This window comes from Tinamus guttatus, unplaced genomic scaffold (genome assembly GCF_059628265.1).
Source record: "Tinamus guttatus ecotype Peru unplaced genomic scaffold, ASM5962826v1 Tinamus_guttatus_pri_ptg000246l, whole genome shotgun sequence".
NCBI classification, from domain to species: domain Eukaryota; kingdom Metazoa; phylum Chordata; class Aves; order Tinamiformes; family Tinamidae; genus Tinamus; species Tinamus guttatus.
Genome location: NW_028288780.1, coordinates 5,461,535 through 5,479,715, shown reverse-complemented (window position 1 = coordinate 5,479,715; position 18,181 = coordinate 5,461,535). Strand labels below are relative to the sequence as shown.

Sequence of the window (18,181 nt, the reverse complement as noted above, 5' to 3'; positions counted from 1 at the left end):
ACATAGTTTACGTTTTTCTTGCATGGTAGGTTCTTAAACTGTTTTTGGATCCCAGACCAGTGGGCTGCTGGAGCACATGGGATAACCTGGGGGAAACCGTGGCACGGATAAGCAGCCTCCGCAGGTCTTTGCTGGAGAGCCGGGCGGGTGAACACTCGCTGTTTCCCAAGGGCTGTTTCTGTCACTTCCTGCTTGCGGAGCGGAGCTCAAGGCCGTGCGGAGCGCTCTCCTCCCGCTCCCTGCGCGCCCGCTTCCGCTCTCTCGGGGTGCCCTCGTCCCCTCGCTAGTTCTGTGCTCTTGCCTCTTCCTCAAACAGTTTCTATATCGACTTTTATGGCTCTTTCCCCTTCTCCGTTTAAAGCAAAACGCTGTATGTGCAGTGTGGGGCCTGCGTGGGCTCAGCAAGGCTGCCAGGGCTCTGCCGAGGTACGTCAGTGGCCACAGCGACCCTGGCACCTCTCTGTGCGTGGCCTCCGTGCGAGGCCGGCCGTGACAGCGCGTCCGTAAACACGGGCTCCGCGTTGGCCAAGCAGCGTCGCCAGCCTGCGCGCCGCCTCCGTGGCCGTGCGCGGCAGCCACCAGAGCTTGGGATTGGGACCTGGCAGTTCTGTGGCGTGGCAAAAGTCAACGGAAGACGGAACAAAGCCATTGGGGGAAGGAGGTATTTTAGGGAGGTGTTCATGTGCTTTTTTATTATTATTTATTTAGTATTATTAAGGTGAACCTCCCTATTGTGACTGTAGCTTTTACCCCAGGCAGTGTGGTTGGGTGTTCTGTCCTCAGCCTGGCCAGCACAGGTTTGCTGTGTCTCTGCATGTTGCGTAAATGCTGGATTTCCTTGCAGCTGCAAACCAAGGTGGGAAGCATGCAGTACATCCAGGTGTAGATAAGTCATAGGGCAGCAGTAAATATTTGTAGTGTACTTCTCCTGGTTATGCTTTGTTGCAGATTTTATCAGAATTTAATGCAAATTTTCAGAGGAAGCTGGATCATGCATGGTGCAAGCTCAAAATCATTTATGGTTGGAGTGGGGACTTACTGTCAGTTTTCTAAAAGACAATTTAATTAAGTACTTGTGATGACCAGGCAATGGATTTTGACTAAAACTAAGCAGCTGGAATTTTTCTGTGTTTGGGTGAAATTGTACCCATGCTGCTCAGCTGTTGCAGTGCTAATCATTTTCATATATGTTTAGACTGAATTGTTTTTATTTATCTGTTTTTTTTTTTAAAAAAAGTACAAAATAATATCTCACCACCTGAGTCTGTTTCTTGTTCAGAAGGATAATGTGACTGCGCTGTGTGATTGGTAGCAGTAACTGCAATATCCTCTCTTTTTCTAAGAGCAGATGCACAGAGATAATAAAATAAATAATAAATATACATATATAAATATATCACTCATAACTTTTTGGTTGCATTTGATGGTGTTTGGAAAATAGTTGCATTTTCTTTAGGTAGTAGAATTGCTGCCTTTTACAAATGTTAAGATTTAGGAAAAAGTACAGTATATTCTTTTGCAGTAATGAGCTTTAAGTTCTTAGGTTGGTTGCTTCCACACAAATGGGTGTGATTTGAAGGCCACTGTCTTTCTGTTAGCACTTAGCTGCTTGCTTTTAATTGCTCGTTCACAGTTGCTGTGAAATGCCCAGCGCTCTGCTTCAATGCACTAACTTGGGTCTTTCCTCAACAAGTCAATTCCCGATGACGAAACTGACCACCTGAACATGGGCTCTTTGCGATAAGCGAGCAAGGCAGTTGCTTTGCCCTCACTAATGCACAGTAACCTTCCTAACATTCCTGGGCAGTTAGGAGGTAGGGGGTTCAAATCTAGAAAGCATAAAAGAAGTCACCTTTAAGAAAAGATCACCCTACTTGCAAACTCATACTTATCTGTTTTTTGAGTGGGAACTTCCAAGACTATCAACCTAGCGCAGAGCACAGATATTCTTATGTTCCTTTACACCTTCCACTTTAAGCAGTGGTTTCTTGCATCTTCCCTTTGCGTGCCTTTCTTTGCAGAGCTCTCTCTCTAAGAGCTAGACATTATTTTGCTTCTCTTGCAGCCTGAACGGTGCAAATGCAAGTTGTGCAGGGGAAAGAGGGGGAAATTTTGGCCTTCCTTTGTTTCTGTTGCCTCCCAGGACTGAGGAATCCCAGATCCTTGTGCTTCTGCCACAGGGCCGCTCCTTGCCCTCGACTTGAGTCTCAGCACAGCAGCAAAAGCACCAAGTGGTGGCATGAAACGAATAGTTAGGTCTCTCTTGCCTGGTAGCTGCTTCAGAATGTTATTGTGTGTTGAGCATTAAACTTCTGCTTTAATTCTCCAAGATTCCCCTCAGACAAACTACGTTGTGAAATACTTTCCCATTTTTGGCTTAAAAAATGAAGATCTAAAAATATGTTCTTAATATGGCAGAACTTTAAATAGAGTGCTATAAAAGCATTAGCTGAGAAAATGATTGGGATATGGTATCATGATTGTTTATGCTACAAATTATTGTATATGAACTCACAACTACCTTCATTCTGTTACTGTGTACCTCATAAACCTATTTGGGTGTTTCTTCCTTGTTGTGGTGTAATGAAAGTGTCTGATATCCATGTTGTCAGATATATTTTGACTGAGTGTATTGTAAATACACCCATGCTACAAAGGTAACATTTGGTGGAGGCAGAGGAAGAGGCTGAAGTGAGCTAGTTCTTTCCCCTCTTCTTACTACATATTAAGTTCAAGAGCCTGTGCCGCTAAGGTTTGTTGTCTTGAGTGTCCATATCTGGAGACTGATAAACCAACTTGGGCGGTTTGTGGTCTTCATAGGAAAGTGTGGAACAACATGCCAGGAAAATAAATGTCCTAACACATAAGCAGAAATGCAATATACACAAAATACCCAATAATGAAAAGCTACTGCTGCTTGATTGAGACCTACCACCTTTTTCTCTTCTGCACTCTGTTATCTGGACAAAGGCCTGCAAAAATAAGTGCATAAGTATGTTCTGTTCTACCATCTGTTTTCTATGATTCAGAAATGCCGGTGAATGATGTTGCATTGCCATATAATATAATAACCTTACCAAATCAGTAATACCATAAGAGACGGCAGTGCTTCTTATCTGTAACACCAGTAGGCAGTTCAACCCTCCCCCTGCCATTTCTGAATTTGTTTCTGCTTTGCCTTCAAGTCATGGCTTTTTTGCATCTTTTCATAGGGAATGAATGGTGAGTTAGTATTTTGAAATATGTACTTTGGATGAAGACCAAAGGAAGGTTCCTCAAGAAAAACTGTGAAAGCTGTGTGGGGGATGTTTTCCGAATTAGACAGACATGAGTTGAGGTTCACTAAACCTCTTTGAGGTGGGAGCATGTTCTGTTAGATTATTTTTTCCTACATTTTTTTTCCTATAGAGGAAGCTAGCCAGGGAATCACATACTCAGAAGCTTTAGGGAAAACCATACTGCAGCACTTCTGTCTGACAAGATACCTGGTATAGGTAAGGACAAATTGCATGCTGCAATGGGTGCATATGCAAGATAAAAATAACTCCTGCCCAGGCTGGGGTTACGTGGCAGTTAGCTAGCGCAGCGCAGTGCTGAGTGTGCCTGTTCTTGTTTTGTGGAAGTGCAGGATGTTGGATGCCCCAGCTCTTATCTTGGTAAATCTCCCCCGTGCCCTGCAAGGGCAAGTTCGGATGTGTTGATTTCCTGGTCGGCGCTCGGTGTCAGGGCAGGTTCTGCTCTTTGCACGGGGGAGCTCTGTGATGTGTAGCTGTAGGCAACCTCCAGCCCTAGATCCTGCTAATTAACCTGGCAGGGCAGTAAAGGCCAAAGGTTTAATATTGCACAGTATTCTGTGGAATAATTAAACAAATGATATTGAATTATTATGAGTCATGATGATCTTTTCATTCTTTTTGCCCTCAAATTATTGGAACTTGGCATTTCTGAAGACTGAACACCGAAAAGCAGCCATTAAATAAATGTCAAGGATTGACATGAATGTCCTTGCTGAGGTTATTTCTAAAGTCACCTTGAAACAGAAGTTTTCTGATGGCCTTATACTTTTGTTCTTTACTTCTGCCATCGCTATATAATTTGAGTTTTTGGTATAAATACCCTCAGCTGCAGTCCTGTTCTGCTGTGCCTTGCACAATGTATTTTCAAGATTCTGTCCTTTTTCTATTGAAAGTACATTGCAGCTTGATCCGTTATGAACAGATCTCCTACCTTTGCAAAGCAGAAAGTGCTGGAGTGCCTTAGGGGTCCCCTTGTGCAACACGAAGACAGGCGGCGACATCCACTGCGGTGGTAAAACCTTGGGTGGTTATTCAGAGCTTCGAGGTCCATTTCAAGAGTTAACACGGAGAAGGGGAGGGGAGCTTTGAGCGTATTTTCTGTAGTTTTTTTTTCAAGGCACTCCCTCTTTCTGCCCTTTTTTTCCTCCTCTCCTCCCATGCATTTCCACTTCAGTGGCTGAGCAAACAAAGACCTTGCTGTTCGGTGTCCTCCCACACTCGGTGTTTGTGTAACAGGCAGGACCTCTGAGTCTCGCTTCCCGGCCTGCGTCAGCGCCGGGTTGTCAGCGGGCCGCGTCCCTCCTCGCCCCGCTTTCCCTGGGGTGTTCCGTGGACGAGTCAGGGCTGGTGGTGGGAATAGCTGGGCAAGTTCACCTAGAGCTAAGCATTTAGTAAGGTGGGGAAAAGGCCCACAGAGACTTGCTGGGGTACAGAAACGGTGGTGATCATGGGGTTTTGAAGGTGGCAGGTTAGTGTTCTTGTGGATCTAGTGTCCCCGGAGTCACTTGAAAACACTTGGACAACTATAGTATTCAGAAGAAGAGTAGAACTTTTTTATATATAGTGATTTTTTTTTTTTTTTGGATTGAGGAATAATGCCTAACTTCATTAGCGATCTCAGTTTTAATTGCTAAAGGTTCCTCTAATTTCTCTGGAATCAGAAAGGAATGTTCCAAATGGGTTTAAAAGCGAAGAAACTCCTTAAGAAAAAGAACTCCCATCCCACTCCTCCCTGCTCCCCCCCAAATATCTCAAAGAGGTTTTGCCTTAATTTTGAAAGGAACGGGGTGAAAGCTCGAAGAGCAGGACATGCTGGCAATGCAGCCATGTCATCCGTGGCCTGCAGATTGCACTGTGCGCAGTGCAGGGAGGAGGAGCTGTCCCTGTCGCTGTCCCTGCCGCCCCGGGGCTCGCCCAGGGCGGCCTTCTGGAGCATGTGGAGCTGCAGGAGGAGGGAGAGAAGGAAGCTGCCCCTGCTTCCTCCAGGAGAGGAGGAGAACGGGCGTTTTGCCTTCAGCTTTAATCAGAAATGTGAAATATCATGTTGCTTCTAGGCCTCGTGATTTGGGGTCTTCACTTTATAAGTTCATATATAAGTGTGTATGTAATATATATCAGTAACAACTGGCATTGCCTTCGGAAATTGTTATTCCATTGGGATAACACTCGGGATAAAAATATTTTGTAAGCAGTGTTATGAGGAAGTGTAGGTCTTCACTGTAGTTATGCTGTTTGGTTTTGCCCTGTTTTTTGTTTGTTTACTTGTTTTTTCAAAAACAAGACAGGAATGTGGGCAGCTGTTATATTTAAACAAATCAAGTAGCATGGAGTATTGTAGTGTAGATCACTGTAAATGTCACCTGTAAACAATTATCTGGAGTGGTTTGCTGTTTCTTGCCCCCAGTAAAGCTTTACAGAGTCTCCCGGCTTTCCTAGTAGGTGACAGTGTAAGCAGTGTAGTGAGAGCCAGGCCCGCTCCGGGTTAGCAGTCTGTGTTGCCAGCACAGTCGTCATTTCAGGGAACAGAACAGGGTAGTGTTTGGCAGTGGTTTTGAAAATAGACTGGGGATTGTTGCTAAAAATAACCTTGAAAAAGTTGAATTCATTGGACGTTTTCTTAATTTGGAGCAGGCTCCTTGGGTTACTTATACATTGCCTCCTCATAGTTGTTCCGATTAAAATAAACCTTTCTACAGTCTGAAAAATCACTTTAGCGTGGTGTGTGTATAGCTGCCCTGCCCACTTGAAACTCCACTCTTACTTTGGACAGCAAATTACTATGCACTTCTGTGCTGACAGATGTCCTGTCAGCTTTAAGTGAGCCAGCTTGTTCTAGTGCTCTTACCTCTCTGCAAACCCTTTGCATTTTACAGCAATGCTGTAAGCATGAAATATATCCTGGTAGCTTCTTCTCTGACCTTGCAGTGGTGCAGATATCTGCATTTAAATGTCAGCAGCACTTCTCATAAAATGACTCATTTGAAGGCGTGACTTGTTTTTCAGCTGATTTTCTACTCTGTGTTAATAAGACTGGCTGTTCTGTGTGGATTGCAAAGTGGTTGATACTTTAACAGAACAATAAAAAGTGTTCTAGGGATGCATCCTTACCAGTGTAATAGACAAAGTGAGTGGTAACTAGTAAGCAAAATGAATAAGGACTAGCCTGATGAATCAGTCAGTCAATTTAGATATGTTTATCAATCCAGCAAAAGGAAACGGGAAGAGGATTCCTTCCAGGCAAAAGCCTCTAGAATTGGTGTAGTTTGTTGGGCACAGATGTCTGAAACTTGCTGAGAGGCTACTGCAAAAATGTTCCCTGTTAATTTTATGTGATACCGTTGGTGAAGCAGTGCAGAAAACAGTTTCTCACATCTTTTTCAGGTCTTTACAATGAGTTACCCCGGTTACCCCCCAGCGGGTGGATACCCACCACCACCGCCAGGTAAGCTCTTCGGATGAGGTGAACGTTAAATTGCAGTGATGGTCTTGCGGGAACGGCAAGGTGGAATGAATGAGCAGGACTCTGGAGGCTCTCCTTGACTCACTGAAGCCTTCAGTGTTCTCTTAAGTCCCATTTTATCTAGGCCAGGCATTCTTGGAGGCCTGGTTTATGTAAGATGGGTTCTCCACCCTGTGTCTATGTAAGGTCTGTCCATCTCAAGCACTTAAAACTGGGAGATTGTTGTTATTTTGGCCATTATGGGGCTTAAGGCAAACTTTCTCTGATGAAAATATGGTATTTACAGTATTAATTTGTGAATCTTCTTCAAATATGTTTAGAGTTATTAAAATACATATATAGATAACTGATAGGTGCGAAGATTAGGAATATCCAATTAGGCCTGTCTGATCACCATTAGACTGCAGCAATGCTCCTTTTTATTCTTCCTCCACCTAAATCGCCAATATTTAACAGACCTTACGTTAGAAACCTACGTAAGTAGGAAGACCTACGTAAGTAGGAAGAAGTAGGCTTAAAATTAAGTAATTTCTTGTCCCCGTACCCCTGGTTTTGGTTTCAGGGGGCAGTCCTTGGGGCGGTACTGCATATCCACCCTCAAACCTCCCGCCGATCGGCCTGGAGAACGTGGCTGGCTACGCCAACCAGCTGAACCCGGGCTACATGGCCAGCATGGTGAGTGCAGTTGTGTCTAATGTACTTCACTGGCTCCCCTTTAAGGGGGTGTTTCTGTCACTGCAGCACAGTAGTTTATTGCAGATATCGTTAGCATCATGGATAGCAATGGTCAGACTTGGGAAAAAGAGAAATCGCTGTGTAAAGCCAGGCCTTTGTGTCCAGTGCTGAGAATTCCATGTCATCTATTGAATAAAATAGGCACCACAACTCCTTCTTATTTTAGGCAAGAAAACCTTTTTTACTTTTTTTCTTTTTTTTTTCCTGAAAGGAACCTGGCTTCAAAAGCTACGGATATAGAAGTAGCATAATTTTGCTTTAGCTATGTGGAGGAATAGAGAATGAACCACTAATACTGAATATTCTTTATTAAAGTATTCATATTGGTGAAAGTATTCCTTGTTTTGCTTCCTAGCTGGCTTTTCACCAGTCTGAATAAGGAACCAGGCTGTGAGGTCAATATAAAGATGATTCATAACCTTAAAAAAAAAAAAAAAAAAAAAAGGCAGAAAGAGGCTGTCTTTTATAGCCACTAATGTTTAACAGATGGAGGTTAAAACCTTTTTTGTTGTTAGATATCCAGTGTGATTGTTTGTTTGTTGGCTTTTTTGCTTAAGAGTAGAAGCGAGTGCCATTTGTAACAATTCAGTCTCTAGGAATCTATTATGTAAAGAATATATAGTCTATAAAGAGACCCCAGCATCACAGGTCTCTTTCTAAGGATTTATGAAGAGCGGAGATTTGGCAGACAGCAGTCAAAATGAGCGATGATTTACCTAGGATGCCTGTAAAAATACTCACAGCAACTATTTTGTAAGAGCACTGCAGTCATCAAATGTTAGTTCTTCTGGATCTTCTGTAGGAGGGGATCAGAGTACAAAAATTGTGGAAGGATGCTACTGCACATGGAATGGAATATCTGCCTTGTGCTTTCTGCAGATGCCTTTCCAAATACAGTCCAAGGGCTCCTGCTGTTGTTGAATCGTTAATGCTTGCGTCTCCTATACAGAACAAGCAGGAGCTGCTCAGAGTAATTCCCTGTGTTCAGATGATGCTGCGATCGGTGTTAGGCAGCCATGGACAGAGGAGGAATGAGCACAGTTTTGTACTGCTAAGATTAATTGGGGCGACCTCTTTTAGGACAGGAGGCATGTGGCTGTGGGTGACTCTGGGTGAGTTGAGGATGGTGCTGGATGCAGTGGTTCTGTATGTAGCTGTGGTTGTACCTCTTGATATGTGACACATTATAGTAAAGCAAGAGTCAACCGAATATAGTCTTTGGGGCCTTTCTTGCTGGCAAAATCTTTTTATTGCAAAGTGATTTTGCAGCTGCAGAGCAACGTATCTGTGGCGCGTGTGTTTTGTTTTTAAGTGCATGTACTGTGTGAAGCCTGTTACTGAAACTCAGCCCCTTTCATCCTTCACTGTCGTTTGCTTTACTGCTTGTCCTTGCAGGCTTCCAACATGGCAGGCACCTTTGGAGGCCCCAACGTTCCGCCGGGCGCGTTCCCTCCGGCTCCGGGGGGTTATCCGCCCGGGCCGCCGCCGCCGGGAGGCTTCGGGCCGCCTCCGCCCGGACAGCAGCCCTCCTTCGGAATGTACCCTCCGCCCGCAGGAAACCCGCCCTCGGGAATGCCGGGCTACCCGGGATACCCGGCTGCTCCTGTGCCAGGCCAGCCCGTGCCACCCCCTGCCCAGCAGCCCGCGGGCTTCCCGGGGCAGCCGCCGGCCCCGTACCCGGGGCAGCAGCCCCTGCCGGTGCCCAGTTATCCAGCAGGCCCAGCTGGGGATCCGTCTGCGCCCTCTTTCCCTGTGGCACCTACGGTGACTCCTGGAGCAGTAAGAGCATTCCGTGTCTTTAAAACGTGACCGCGTGTGCTTCTGTGCATTTTCCTTGTGCGTGTAGGAGTAACCCAAGGCTGAAACTGCAAACTCAGGCAAGAGAAGAACAGAAATTAATATCTTCCAGCCATATAGGCCCGCACGGTTTAAAAGAAATGCTGTTTTAGTGCATTAAGTAAAGAACGTTTTGAAGTGATTTGAATTTCATCAGATTTGCCTTCCTTAAATTTAAATATCTCCATTTGTACATACAGATTTTTTGGATCTTAGTTAATAGGAGAGCAGATTTAATATCAGTGAACTTGTTTATATTTTTTCAGAATTTGAGTATAGAAATGGACAAAATCTTAAAGTTCTGTTGAGTTTCCTTTGTTACCTCACTAAGAAAAGAGAAAGTCAATAATAGTGGTTATCTTTCCTAAGTAGTAAAATGCAACCTTTTGAGTTTTTTTTGGTTAATGCTAATATGCTATTCAACTTTGTGTGATTTAGTATGGAAACAGAGGCACAATCACGGATGCACCAGGATTTGACCCCCTGAAGGATGCAGAAGTCTTGAGGAAGGCAATGAAGGGATTTGGTGAGCAATCTGTGGATTTACATTTCCAGTTAAACGTAGAATTGCAACTTCAATGCAGCACTGCATTTCTCCCTTGTTACCTGTGTACAGGGCTACATATACACTGTGATATTTAATTCACGGTTATCCTTGGTTCTCCAAAAAATGATTGGAGGCATAAGCAGCATTATAAGTTTTCTGTGCTTTTGTTTCTATTCTCATTGTATTTGTGGTTGGGAGTAGATCCGCAGTTTGCTGGTCATACACAAGGAGATGCAGTAGGTGCATTAAAAGCACCCATGTGCTTTAGTGTGTTTTAGCAGAGGAAGGATCAAATTGTAATAGGAAGCTGAGTCCTGACGTGCACATCCTCATTCTGCCTCTGTGTGTATGCAGGAACTGACGAGCAGGCCATTATAGATTGCCTTGGAAGTCGCTCAAACAAACAACGACAGCAGATCATGCTGTCCTTCAAAACAGCCTATGGAAAGGTAAGAAGATTATGAGCACAGAGGGAAGAGGAAATAAGGCCTGTGTTCATTTAAGAGAAGTTGGAAGAGTTGGTGGTGGGGTGAGGTGAGATGGGCTTGTGGGGATTTTTTTTTTTTTTTTTTTAATCAAAGTTACCTGTGGAGGACATGGTTCATAAGCCTGTTTAGGTTTATAATTTTTATCTACTTCTGACATCCACGAACCGTTTCAGATAAAACGTATAAAGCTGTTTCTCTGCTAAAGTTACCTTGAACCTTTGGTCTGTGCAATCTATTTTATTTTGAACTTAATTATCTAATTATATTAGGTAATTTTTGTTTGTTTTAGCGTCATTACATGAAATAATTTTACTTTGTGGGCATATTATTGATATAACGCACAGGAAGACTTCTAGTTAAACTCCACAGTCTTCATGCCTTTCTCCACTCCTGTTTGCATTTCTCATTAGGATTTGATCAAGGATCTCAAGTCTGAGCTATCAGGCAATTTTGAGAAGACAATCTTAGCAATGATGAAGACACCTGTCATGTTTGATGCTTATGAAATCAAGGAAGCTATAAAGGTTTGTGTATGAGATTTAAATTTAAAATATGACTGTTCTTTACAGCAATAAGATTATTTTTTTTCTTAATAAAAACAGGTCAAACAGTTGTTTTTTGAGAAGATGCTCAAATGAAACTGAAGTAAACATTTTCTTACAGAGGCAGTATGCATGTTTAAGTGTTCTGTGGCCGTTCTTAAAAAGCTAGGCAGATGAAGTAATATTAGCTGCATTATGATTGCAACTGTCGTTTCTTAATAGGCAGTGAAAGATACGTATTAAAATAAAAAAATTCTTCAATAGGTAGAAACAACTTGTTCTTAAAAAGCCTGAAATCTGGTATGGAGGATGACATTTTAAAATGATGTTTTTAAATTGATTAAACAATTCTTAATATATTTTAACATGCATCTATGCTTTGAAGTTTCTATTATAAGTAACATTGAAACTACTCACTTCGACTCATGCTATGATAAGTTGCTATTAGAATTGTGTTTGATTCTAAAGCTTTATTACATTTCTCTCATACTCATCTTACTTTTATAACTTAGTATCTGAGGAGTGTATATTTATCTGTTTTGTTTTAGGGTGTTGGCACAGATGAGAACTGCCTTATTGAAATCCTAGCTTCTCGCAGTAATGAGCATATTCAGGAACTCAACAGGGTCTATAAAGCAGGTTAGATTTATCACTGTCTCATCAGATTTTTCTTCCTCTTTTTTTCTTGATCATTGACTAATGCTAAGAGTTTAGGAGATGAGCAGGGGTGAAAGATGATTCATGACTGTGGCTCTGTTCCAGAATTTAAGAAGACTCTGGAGGAAGCAATCAGAAGTGACACATCAGGACACTTTCAGAGGCTTTTAATTTCACTTTCTCAGGTATTTGCATGCAAGGCTTCTTGAGTTTAGGTTTCCTGGGTATTCCGTACAGAATACCCAGGACTCTATGGGTTTTTTCTGATTGTTTGTGTTTGTGAGGCCCATCAGCATAACTTTGTATCTCTAAATTCTTCCAGGGAAACAGAGATGAAAGCACAAATGTTGACATGTCTCTTGTCCAGAGAGATGTGCAGGTCAGTAAAAGTTTGTCATAATTTGTAAGTAGAATCAATTCAGTACATTGAAATTTGAGTATGTAATTCCTAGTTGTTCTTGCTTTTGGGCAGAGTGACTTTTCCTGGTGTAGGGCTTGTGTTTTTACAGGTTAGGAAGGGACATAAACTCTAACAGATCTGTGCAGCTCCATTGCAGAAGTGAAGCTTTTGGGAATAGGTTTTTGCCCTCATTTCATCATCTTGCTTGCTTTTCTGGGGTCTGCTGCGTGACTCTGCTTAACTAATGCACAACTTTGTCACAACTCTAGAGTGAGATTTAGGTTGATGTGTGCGCAGAGGCAAATTTAATATATTCCACATCCTTTGCTTGAAATCTTAGGGACCTCCAGATTTCAGCAGCAAGTGGGGCACTTGGATCTAGTGACTTGTACTTTACTTTTTCAGGGGGTTCTCATTCACTGTGCAGCAAGGAAAGCACTGGATATTTTCAAGCCACGCCTGTTGTCTGAATAGTAATGCATAGCATGCCTTAGCCCAAAGATGAGAGGAAAAATATGGGCATCTTGGAACATACATGATAGTGCAGAAAAGAGGCTGGATGCAAACTTTGTTATGAGAAATAGTCTTCAGCTTCTTAACCAAACTTTTTACCCCTTTGGAGTAGTCTGGAGCTCTTGCATTTGGTATTTAATGTATCAGTAATGTGAAGTGGCTGCAAATAAGGCTCTTGGTGTGTACAAAGGTTAGAACTAGCTGCTGCTTATCACTTGCTTCCTGTTTTCAGGCAGTATAAATAGAGGAGAGGCTGTAAGGGAGTGAATTTGTAACTCTGTTTTCCAGCCTGACTGCATAAGTGGTGAAGTGTGAATTCTCTGTGTTTAGGAGTTATATGCAGCTGGAGAGAACCGTCTAGGGACGGATGAGTCCAAATTCAATGCCATTCTGTGTGCAAGAAGCAGGGCGCACCTCAGAGCAGGTAATGGTGTCTGGACCTCTCTGTAAATATCAGCTTTATTCAGCCGTTTGTGATGATAAAAGCACATAACAGTTCTGTATCTGAGTTCTCCCATCTGTAAAATCAGAATAATGATACCTCAGTGTAAAGCAGGGTGAGCTCTGCTGATCAAAGGGCTGCCCAGGAGCTGCACATTATGACCATCTTTCTTAAAGATCAGAGTAGAGGTCATAATTGTTTGAGTGAAATAAAGCATCTGGCATATGTTTGTGAGACCAGCTCCTGAAAACTTTCTCTTCTCTTAACAGTTTTCAGTGAATACCAGCGGATGTGTAACCGGGACATTGAGAGCAGCATATGTCGGGAGATGTCTGGAGACCTGGAGAAGGGCATGCTGGCAGTAGGTACGTGCCATCCCAGCAATTCCATTCCTGCTGCCAGTCTGTGCTAGGACTTGGCTGTGGAAACTCTATTTGTGACATCAGCTGAGGCTGCTGTCCTTAGTGGTAATTCTGGTTTTGTGCTTTTTCTGTGAGCTTTCATGTGAGCTTGCCTAGGGTTAATAAACCAAAGCGCTTAAATCACCCCAGAATGACAGTTGAGACTTTTGCTTCTGGCAACAGTTGGGTTTAAATTTCATATGTGCAGCTTTGAACATTAAACTGGGGAGAGAGAATTCGTAACTGTACTTGGCTTTATTTTAAAAAGTAAGAACTTTGTTACCAGTCACTGTGTCACTGAGGGTGGGATGTACATGACAGCTTTGGAAATCAAGCAAAATGTAGGCATTAACCTCTTATTTTTAGTAGGCAGAAAAGTTAAAAATGGTTTCAGCGAAGTTAATTCTGCTGCTAGATCATTCTTTGTAAGGGTCTGCAGTACTTCTGAAGAGCAAAGATCTACTTCAGTCTACTGTTGTCCCCTGAAAGGTAGTCAGTGGTCTCTGGGGTTTGGGCAAGGCTCTCACTCAGTCTGTCTGCATATCGTCTGGCTTTCTGGATTTCTGTGTGATAAAGCCACAGATTCTTTTTCGTGAAAGTTTTTAGCAAAACCTTGTAAAATGGACATCAATCTTAAAAACCTCAGTTCTCACACTTATCTTGCGTTTATGTAAACTATGTATTGTTTTCCTTTCTCTTTCCTGTTCGGCCAGGCTGTCATTAAAACAGTCTTTTAATGCTACAGATTGGTTTCACTCTGTTTGTGTGATATATTGTTTTGCCTTTTCTGAGCTTTAAAATTTGTCACATCAACTGTGGCCTTCGACTTTCCTGCAGGACTTTCCTGCTCGCAAAAGTCTGGGTGGATCCAGGTGCAGAACTGAGACTGTAACCTGCAAGCAAACCAATAGCTTTCCTAGCTTCCTTTTGAGGGAGAACTATCACTAATGTTCCCTAAACAATATTAATTAAGATTTTTAATTACATATATCAGTTGATGACTTCAGCGTGATTTGTTTTGTGCAACTTATTTTTATGAAAAAGATTTTTCTAATTCAAAATATTTGATTTTGCTTTCTTTAAAGCTTTCTGGACTATACAAATGGTAATTTACAATAACATTTCCACACATATTGAAGTGCAAGTGTGTTATTTTAGCTGAATACAGTGATCAAGAAACAGGCATTTCATGTGTTCTGTTGCTTGTTTTGCATTGGTTTATACACATTATTGACAGTTGTTTTTGTGTTGAACTGCTGTTTCCCACCTACTTTTTCCTAGTGAGAAAAATAATTTTTCTATATGGAATATGCGTTGCTGTGAAGTATGTACTTAGGTTTTACCCTTTTGTTTTATCTTGATCTTATGTGATTGTTTTTATACCTTTTTGTGCCATAAAATGAAAAGTGTGGTTTGTTTTTTGTGTAGTTTGCCTAGTTTGCATGACGACTTACTGGTACCCATCATAGGAACAACATACAGATTTTAATTCTGATCTTTAATAAAGGATTATTTCAGTATTATGATTAATATAACAGCAATTTTATATGGATTTTAATCTCTGATTTCCAATGAACAGTGCTAACTAAATTTAGAATTCAGTCATTAAAAATAAGCATGCCAAATTTTTTCAGAAGTCCTGATGAACCTTGGCTAATAAACAACAGCGCTGAGGTTTCTATCATAGGGAGCTTCTCTGCTTATGTTAGGACACAACTTGAATTGAAGTCACGCCTGGCAGATCCCATGCCTGGGATTGCATAAATTAAGAAAAAGACAGTGGCTCTTATGTCCTCCCTCAAATCTGCTGCCCTTCTCCCCCAGTCCTTCTCTCCCTTTCAGAAATAATCTGATCATGAGACTTAAGAGTCATTTTGGCTGCTTCAGACTGGGAAGTTTCTGGCAATTATGAAGTTTGCTATGAGCTATCGAGTGTAGCAGGTTCTTTAACTGTTTTACAAGTGTAGTAGGTTCTCTAATTGTTTCATTTTAGTGGCTAATTGAAGGAGTGGAAGCTGCATAATATTAATGTTTATCTGTGTAAAATCAAAGCACTTGATTTTAAAAAGTCTATTCAGGGTAAGCTCAAATAATGACCGTGAGTTTTAGTTGAGTAGGAAAAACCTAATTTCTGTAATGCTGTTTCTTTTTGCAGTTAAGTGTCTCAAGAACACACCTGCGTTTTTTGCAGAAAGACTGAAGAAAGCTATGAAGGTAGGTGTCAATGCCAGGATGCATAACTTAGTGTGTTTTTTAGTAATCATATACAGCTCATTGGAATGTATTGTACAGCTACCTTGGAAATAATAAAAAACATATAAGCATTAATAAGGGAAAGCTAAAATTTAAATACTTCAGTGAATGAAAGGCTAATAAAATGCTGTCATTATTATGATAGGCTGGAAAGATCTAGTTTATAATGAAATGATACATACAGCCATAAGAATAAAGAAAATCTTTACTTCGTAAAATGCTTAATGTGCTTAAGTCTCACTGAAATTGTTATGTTTTAAGTAGAGGTGCCCAGGCAAAATAAGTGAGTAGGCCATTTAACTCATCAGACTTGAGGTCAAGGAGAGGTGCTGCTTGGCTGTTGTCTTACCCTCTTTTTAAACTGGAGAAAAGACTGTTAATGTCCTGATGAAGAGTACTGTAATTCATTGAAGCTTGATAGGCCAAATTCTATTCAGCCTCTTTGAAGTGAATGGGGTTATGCTGGTAAAGAGTCAGTCTGCTGGGGTGCATCTTCTGGATGCTTCTTTTGCAGGGGCGGGGGGTGGCGGGGGCAGTGCTTTGGTGGGGAGGGGGCTGTTTTCCAGCAGTGCTGTGTTCTTCAGAATTCCACACGTGCAGCATACTGTTGCATTGGATTGTTTCAGGGGGCAGGGACGAGGGACAGAACCCTGATTCGGATCATGGTGTCGCGCAGCGAGGTTGACCTGCTGGACATACGCGCGGAGTACAAGCGGATGTATGGGAAGTCCCTCTACGCGGATATCACCGTAAGGCTGCAGAGTTCTGGTTTTCCTCCCTTGGCTTCCTTACTGCTAGTAGAATATAGATCTTTCCATTGAATAGCTGCCGTTGCACTCAGTGCAGCTGGCTGTGCTTGGTTTGCTGGTTTGTCAGGAGAGTAGAGGTGGAAGAGCCATGGAACAGGCAGCGCTTGCTTTTGTGTGGGGTTGGGTTAGCTGGATATGGGAAAGAAGCCAACAGACAGGAAAGGAAGGGTAATTGGTACAGAGAGGTTTCAGAAACCTGTGCTTACATTTCATCTTCCTTCTTTAATCCTTCAAGAAAAAGGTCTTCAACTTTTCTTCTTCTGGATTTGTTTTCAGGGTGATACTTCAGGAGACTACCGGAAAATTCTCCTCAAATTGTGTGGTGGAAATGACTAAAGGGAGCATTGAGGTTTTTTTGTTTTGTGTGTGTTTTATTTTTTAAAGCTGCTATTTTCAAGGTTTTGCTTTAAAGTATCCTTCCCCCCGCCCCCCCGCAAAAAAAAAGTACACATAGCAAGAAGTATTTTTCCTAATGCTATATTATTTCCAAAGTTCACTTTCCAAATCTCTTTCCTTTCACTCAAAAATTATATAAATGTAATAAATACCAAAGAAAAAAAATCAAGCTTATTTACCATCTGTTAAAGATTTTTTAAGCACTTTCGCTAATGAGGGAATGGCAGGTCATTCCTTCTGCTTATGATATTATACTGAAATTTCTGGAGCAAAAATCATACTGTATGATTTAAGGTTTCATTTTGTATAAACATGTGCCATTTTAATGCCATTTATATGTATATTGCACACAGTGGTTGTTTCATGCTAACCTATTCCCTGTAGGTGAAAAGAACAGCCTTAAATTTGTTTTGGTCTTGTTAAGATTGTTCTAAAGAAGTTTTGTCAAGTTCTGTTTTTGTTTGCTTGTTCGTCTATTTTTATGGAAGATGTATTCTACATTTCATTTTCACCAGGGCAGCTGTTAAGAGGCAGCTGTCGCTGGCAAGAGTAAAGATTCTCTAGTTAATGTTTTGAGGTTTTTGGATTGTGCCTTACGTGTATGTATCCAAAAGATTATAAAATTAAAGCTATCTATCTTCTAACCCTTTTGCAGACTATGCTGTTGTTTGTGTCAGCCAACATGTGAGTGATGACTCAGTTTTCTTGCTTGACCTTAAGTAGTTTTTCTATAGAGATTCTCTGCTTGAATTCAGAGAAGTTTTCAGAAATGTATTTGTATTGGCCAAAGTTCAAGGTTTGTGTGCTGTTGGTGGGCAATTTTTGTACACGATTTATATCATGTGTAGTTATTTCTCAGTATTTTTATTTTGTGTTGTGATGTCTCTTCTCTGGCTGTTGGAACTCTTGGCTTTTCGTTCTGTGCTGGCATGAATGACATCTGTTCATCTTGTCATTCCCAAAGCAGAAACGTGTCAAAAAGCACAAGGAGGGAGACATGTGGAACTAGATAGGTAAGAAGAGACTGGTGGTTAATCAGGAATGTGCAAGCTCCCTCCCTTATTTCATTCCTCCCCACTTGCTCCCTAAAAATCAGGCAGGTCCTTTTTCTCCCTTTTTGTCATGAGAGAATTGCTATGAGAGAACCTGCAAAACGCAAGTTTAAAACAATACATAAAGAGAATAGTTGCACTGTTCAGGACGGAAGCAGAACTTATCTGAGATGGACAAATAGATGGGAAGGGATTTTAAACCTTCTTTAAAAAGCAAATACGTGCTTTTTCTTAAAATCTCAAGACCCCATACCAATTTGCCTTCGTATGTTCAATTTTTTAAGGAAGATTCTACACACCTTAGAGGTAAAATAATACTTTTTTTAAAAAAAAAATTGTTTGCTTGTTTGGTGT

The 18,181-nt window shown here is 41.6% G+C and overlaps 2 protein-coding genes across 2 annotated transcripts in view; both read left to right on the top strand.

The window, feature by feature from the left end:
- The window catches only part of LOC104574491 (uncharacterized), a 105,205-nt gene that overhangs the window by 34,818 nt on the left and 52,206 nt on the right, over nucleotides 1-18,181 (top strand). The window lies entirely within an intron of this gene.
- On the top strand, nucleotides 6,657-17,419 carry ANXA11 (annexin A11). Its single transcript, XM_088526379.1, has 14 exons — nucleotides 6,657-6,738; nucleotides 7,319-7,431; nucleotides 8,887-9,270; nucleotides 9,766-9,853; nucleotides 10,229-10,323; nucleotides 10,773-10,886; nucleotides 11,453-11,543; nucleotides 11,667-11,746; nucleotides 11,884-11,940; nucleotides 12,805-12,898; nucleotides 13,186-13,281; nucleotides 15,473-15,531; nucleotides 16,197-16,319; nucleotides 16,656-17,419. Exons 1-14 carry the CDS (start codon nucleotides 6,687-6,689, stop codon nucleotides 16,713-16,715), a joined length of 1,506 nt encoding a protein of 501 aa, XP_088382505.1. The 5' UTR covers nucleotides 6,657-6,686; the 3' UTR covers nucleotides 16,716-17,419.

Bases quoted from the DNA above. Each gene is read 5' to 3' on its own strand.
- ANXA11 (XM_088526379.1), top strand. From the start codon at position 6,687: ATGAGTTACCCCGGTTACCCCCCAGCGGGTGGATACCCACCACCACCG. The intron at 10,887-11,452 runs GTTTGTGTATGA...GTTTTGTTTTAG, and splicing joins AAATCAAGGAAGCTATAAAG to GGTGTTGGCACAGATGAGAA. The intron at 15,532-16,196 runs GTAGGTGTCAAT...GGATTGTTTCAG, and splicing joins GACTGAAGAAAGCTATGAAG to GGGGCAGGGACGAGGGACAG.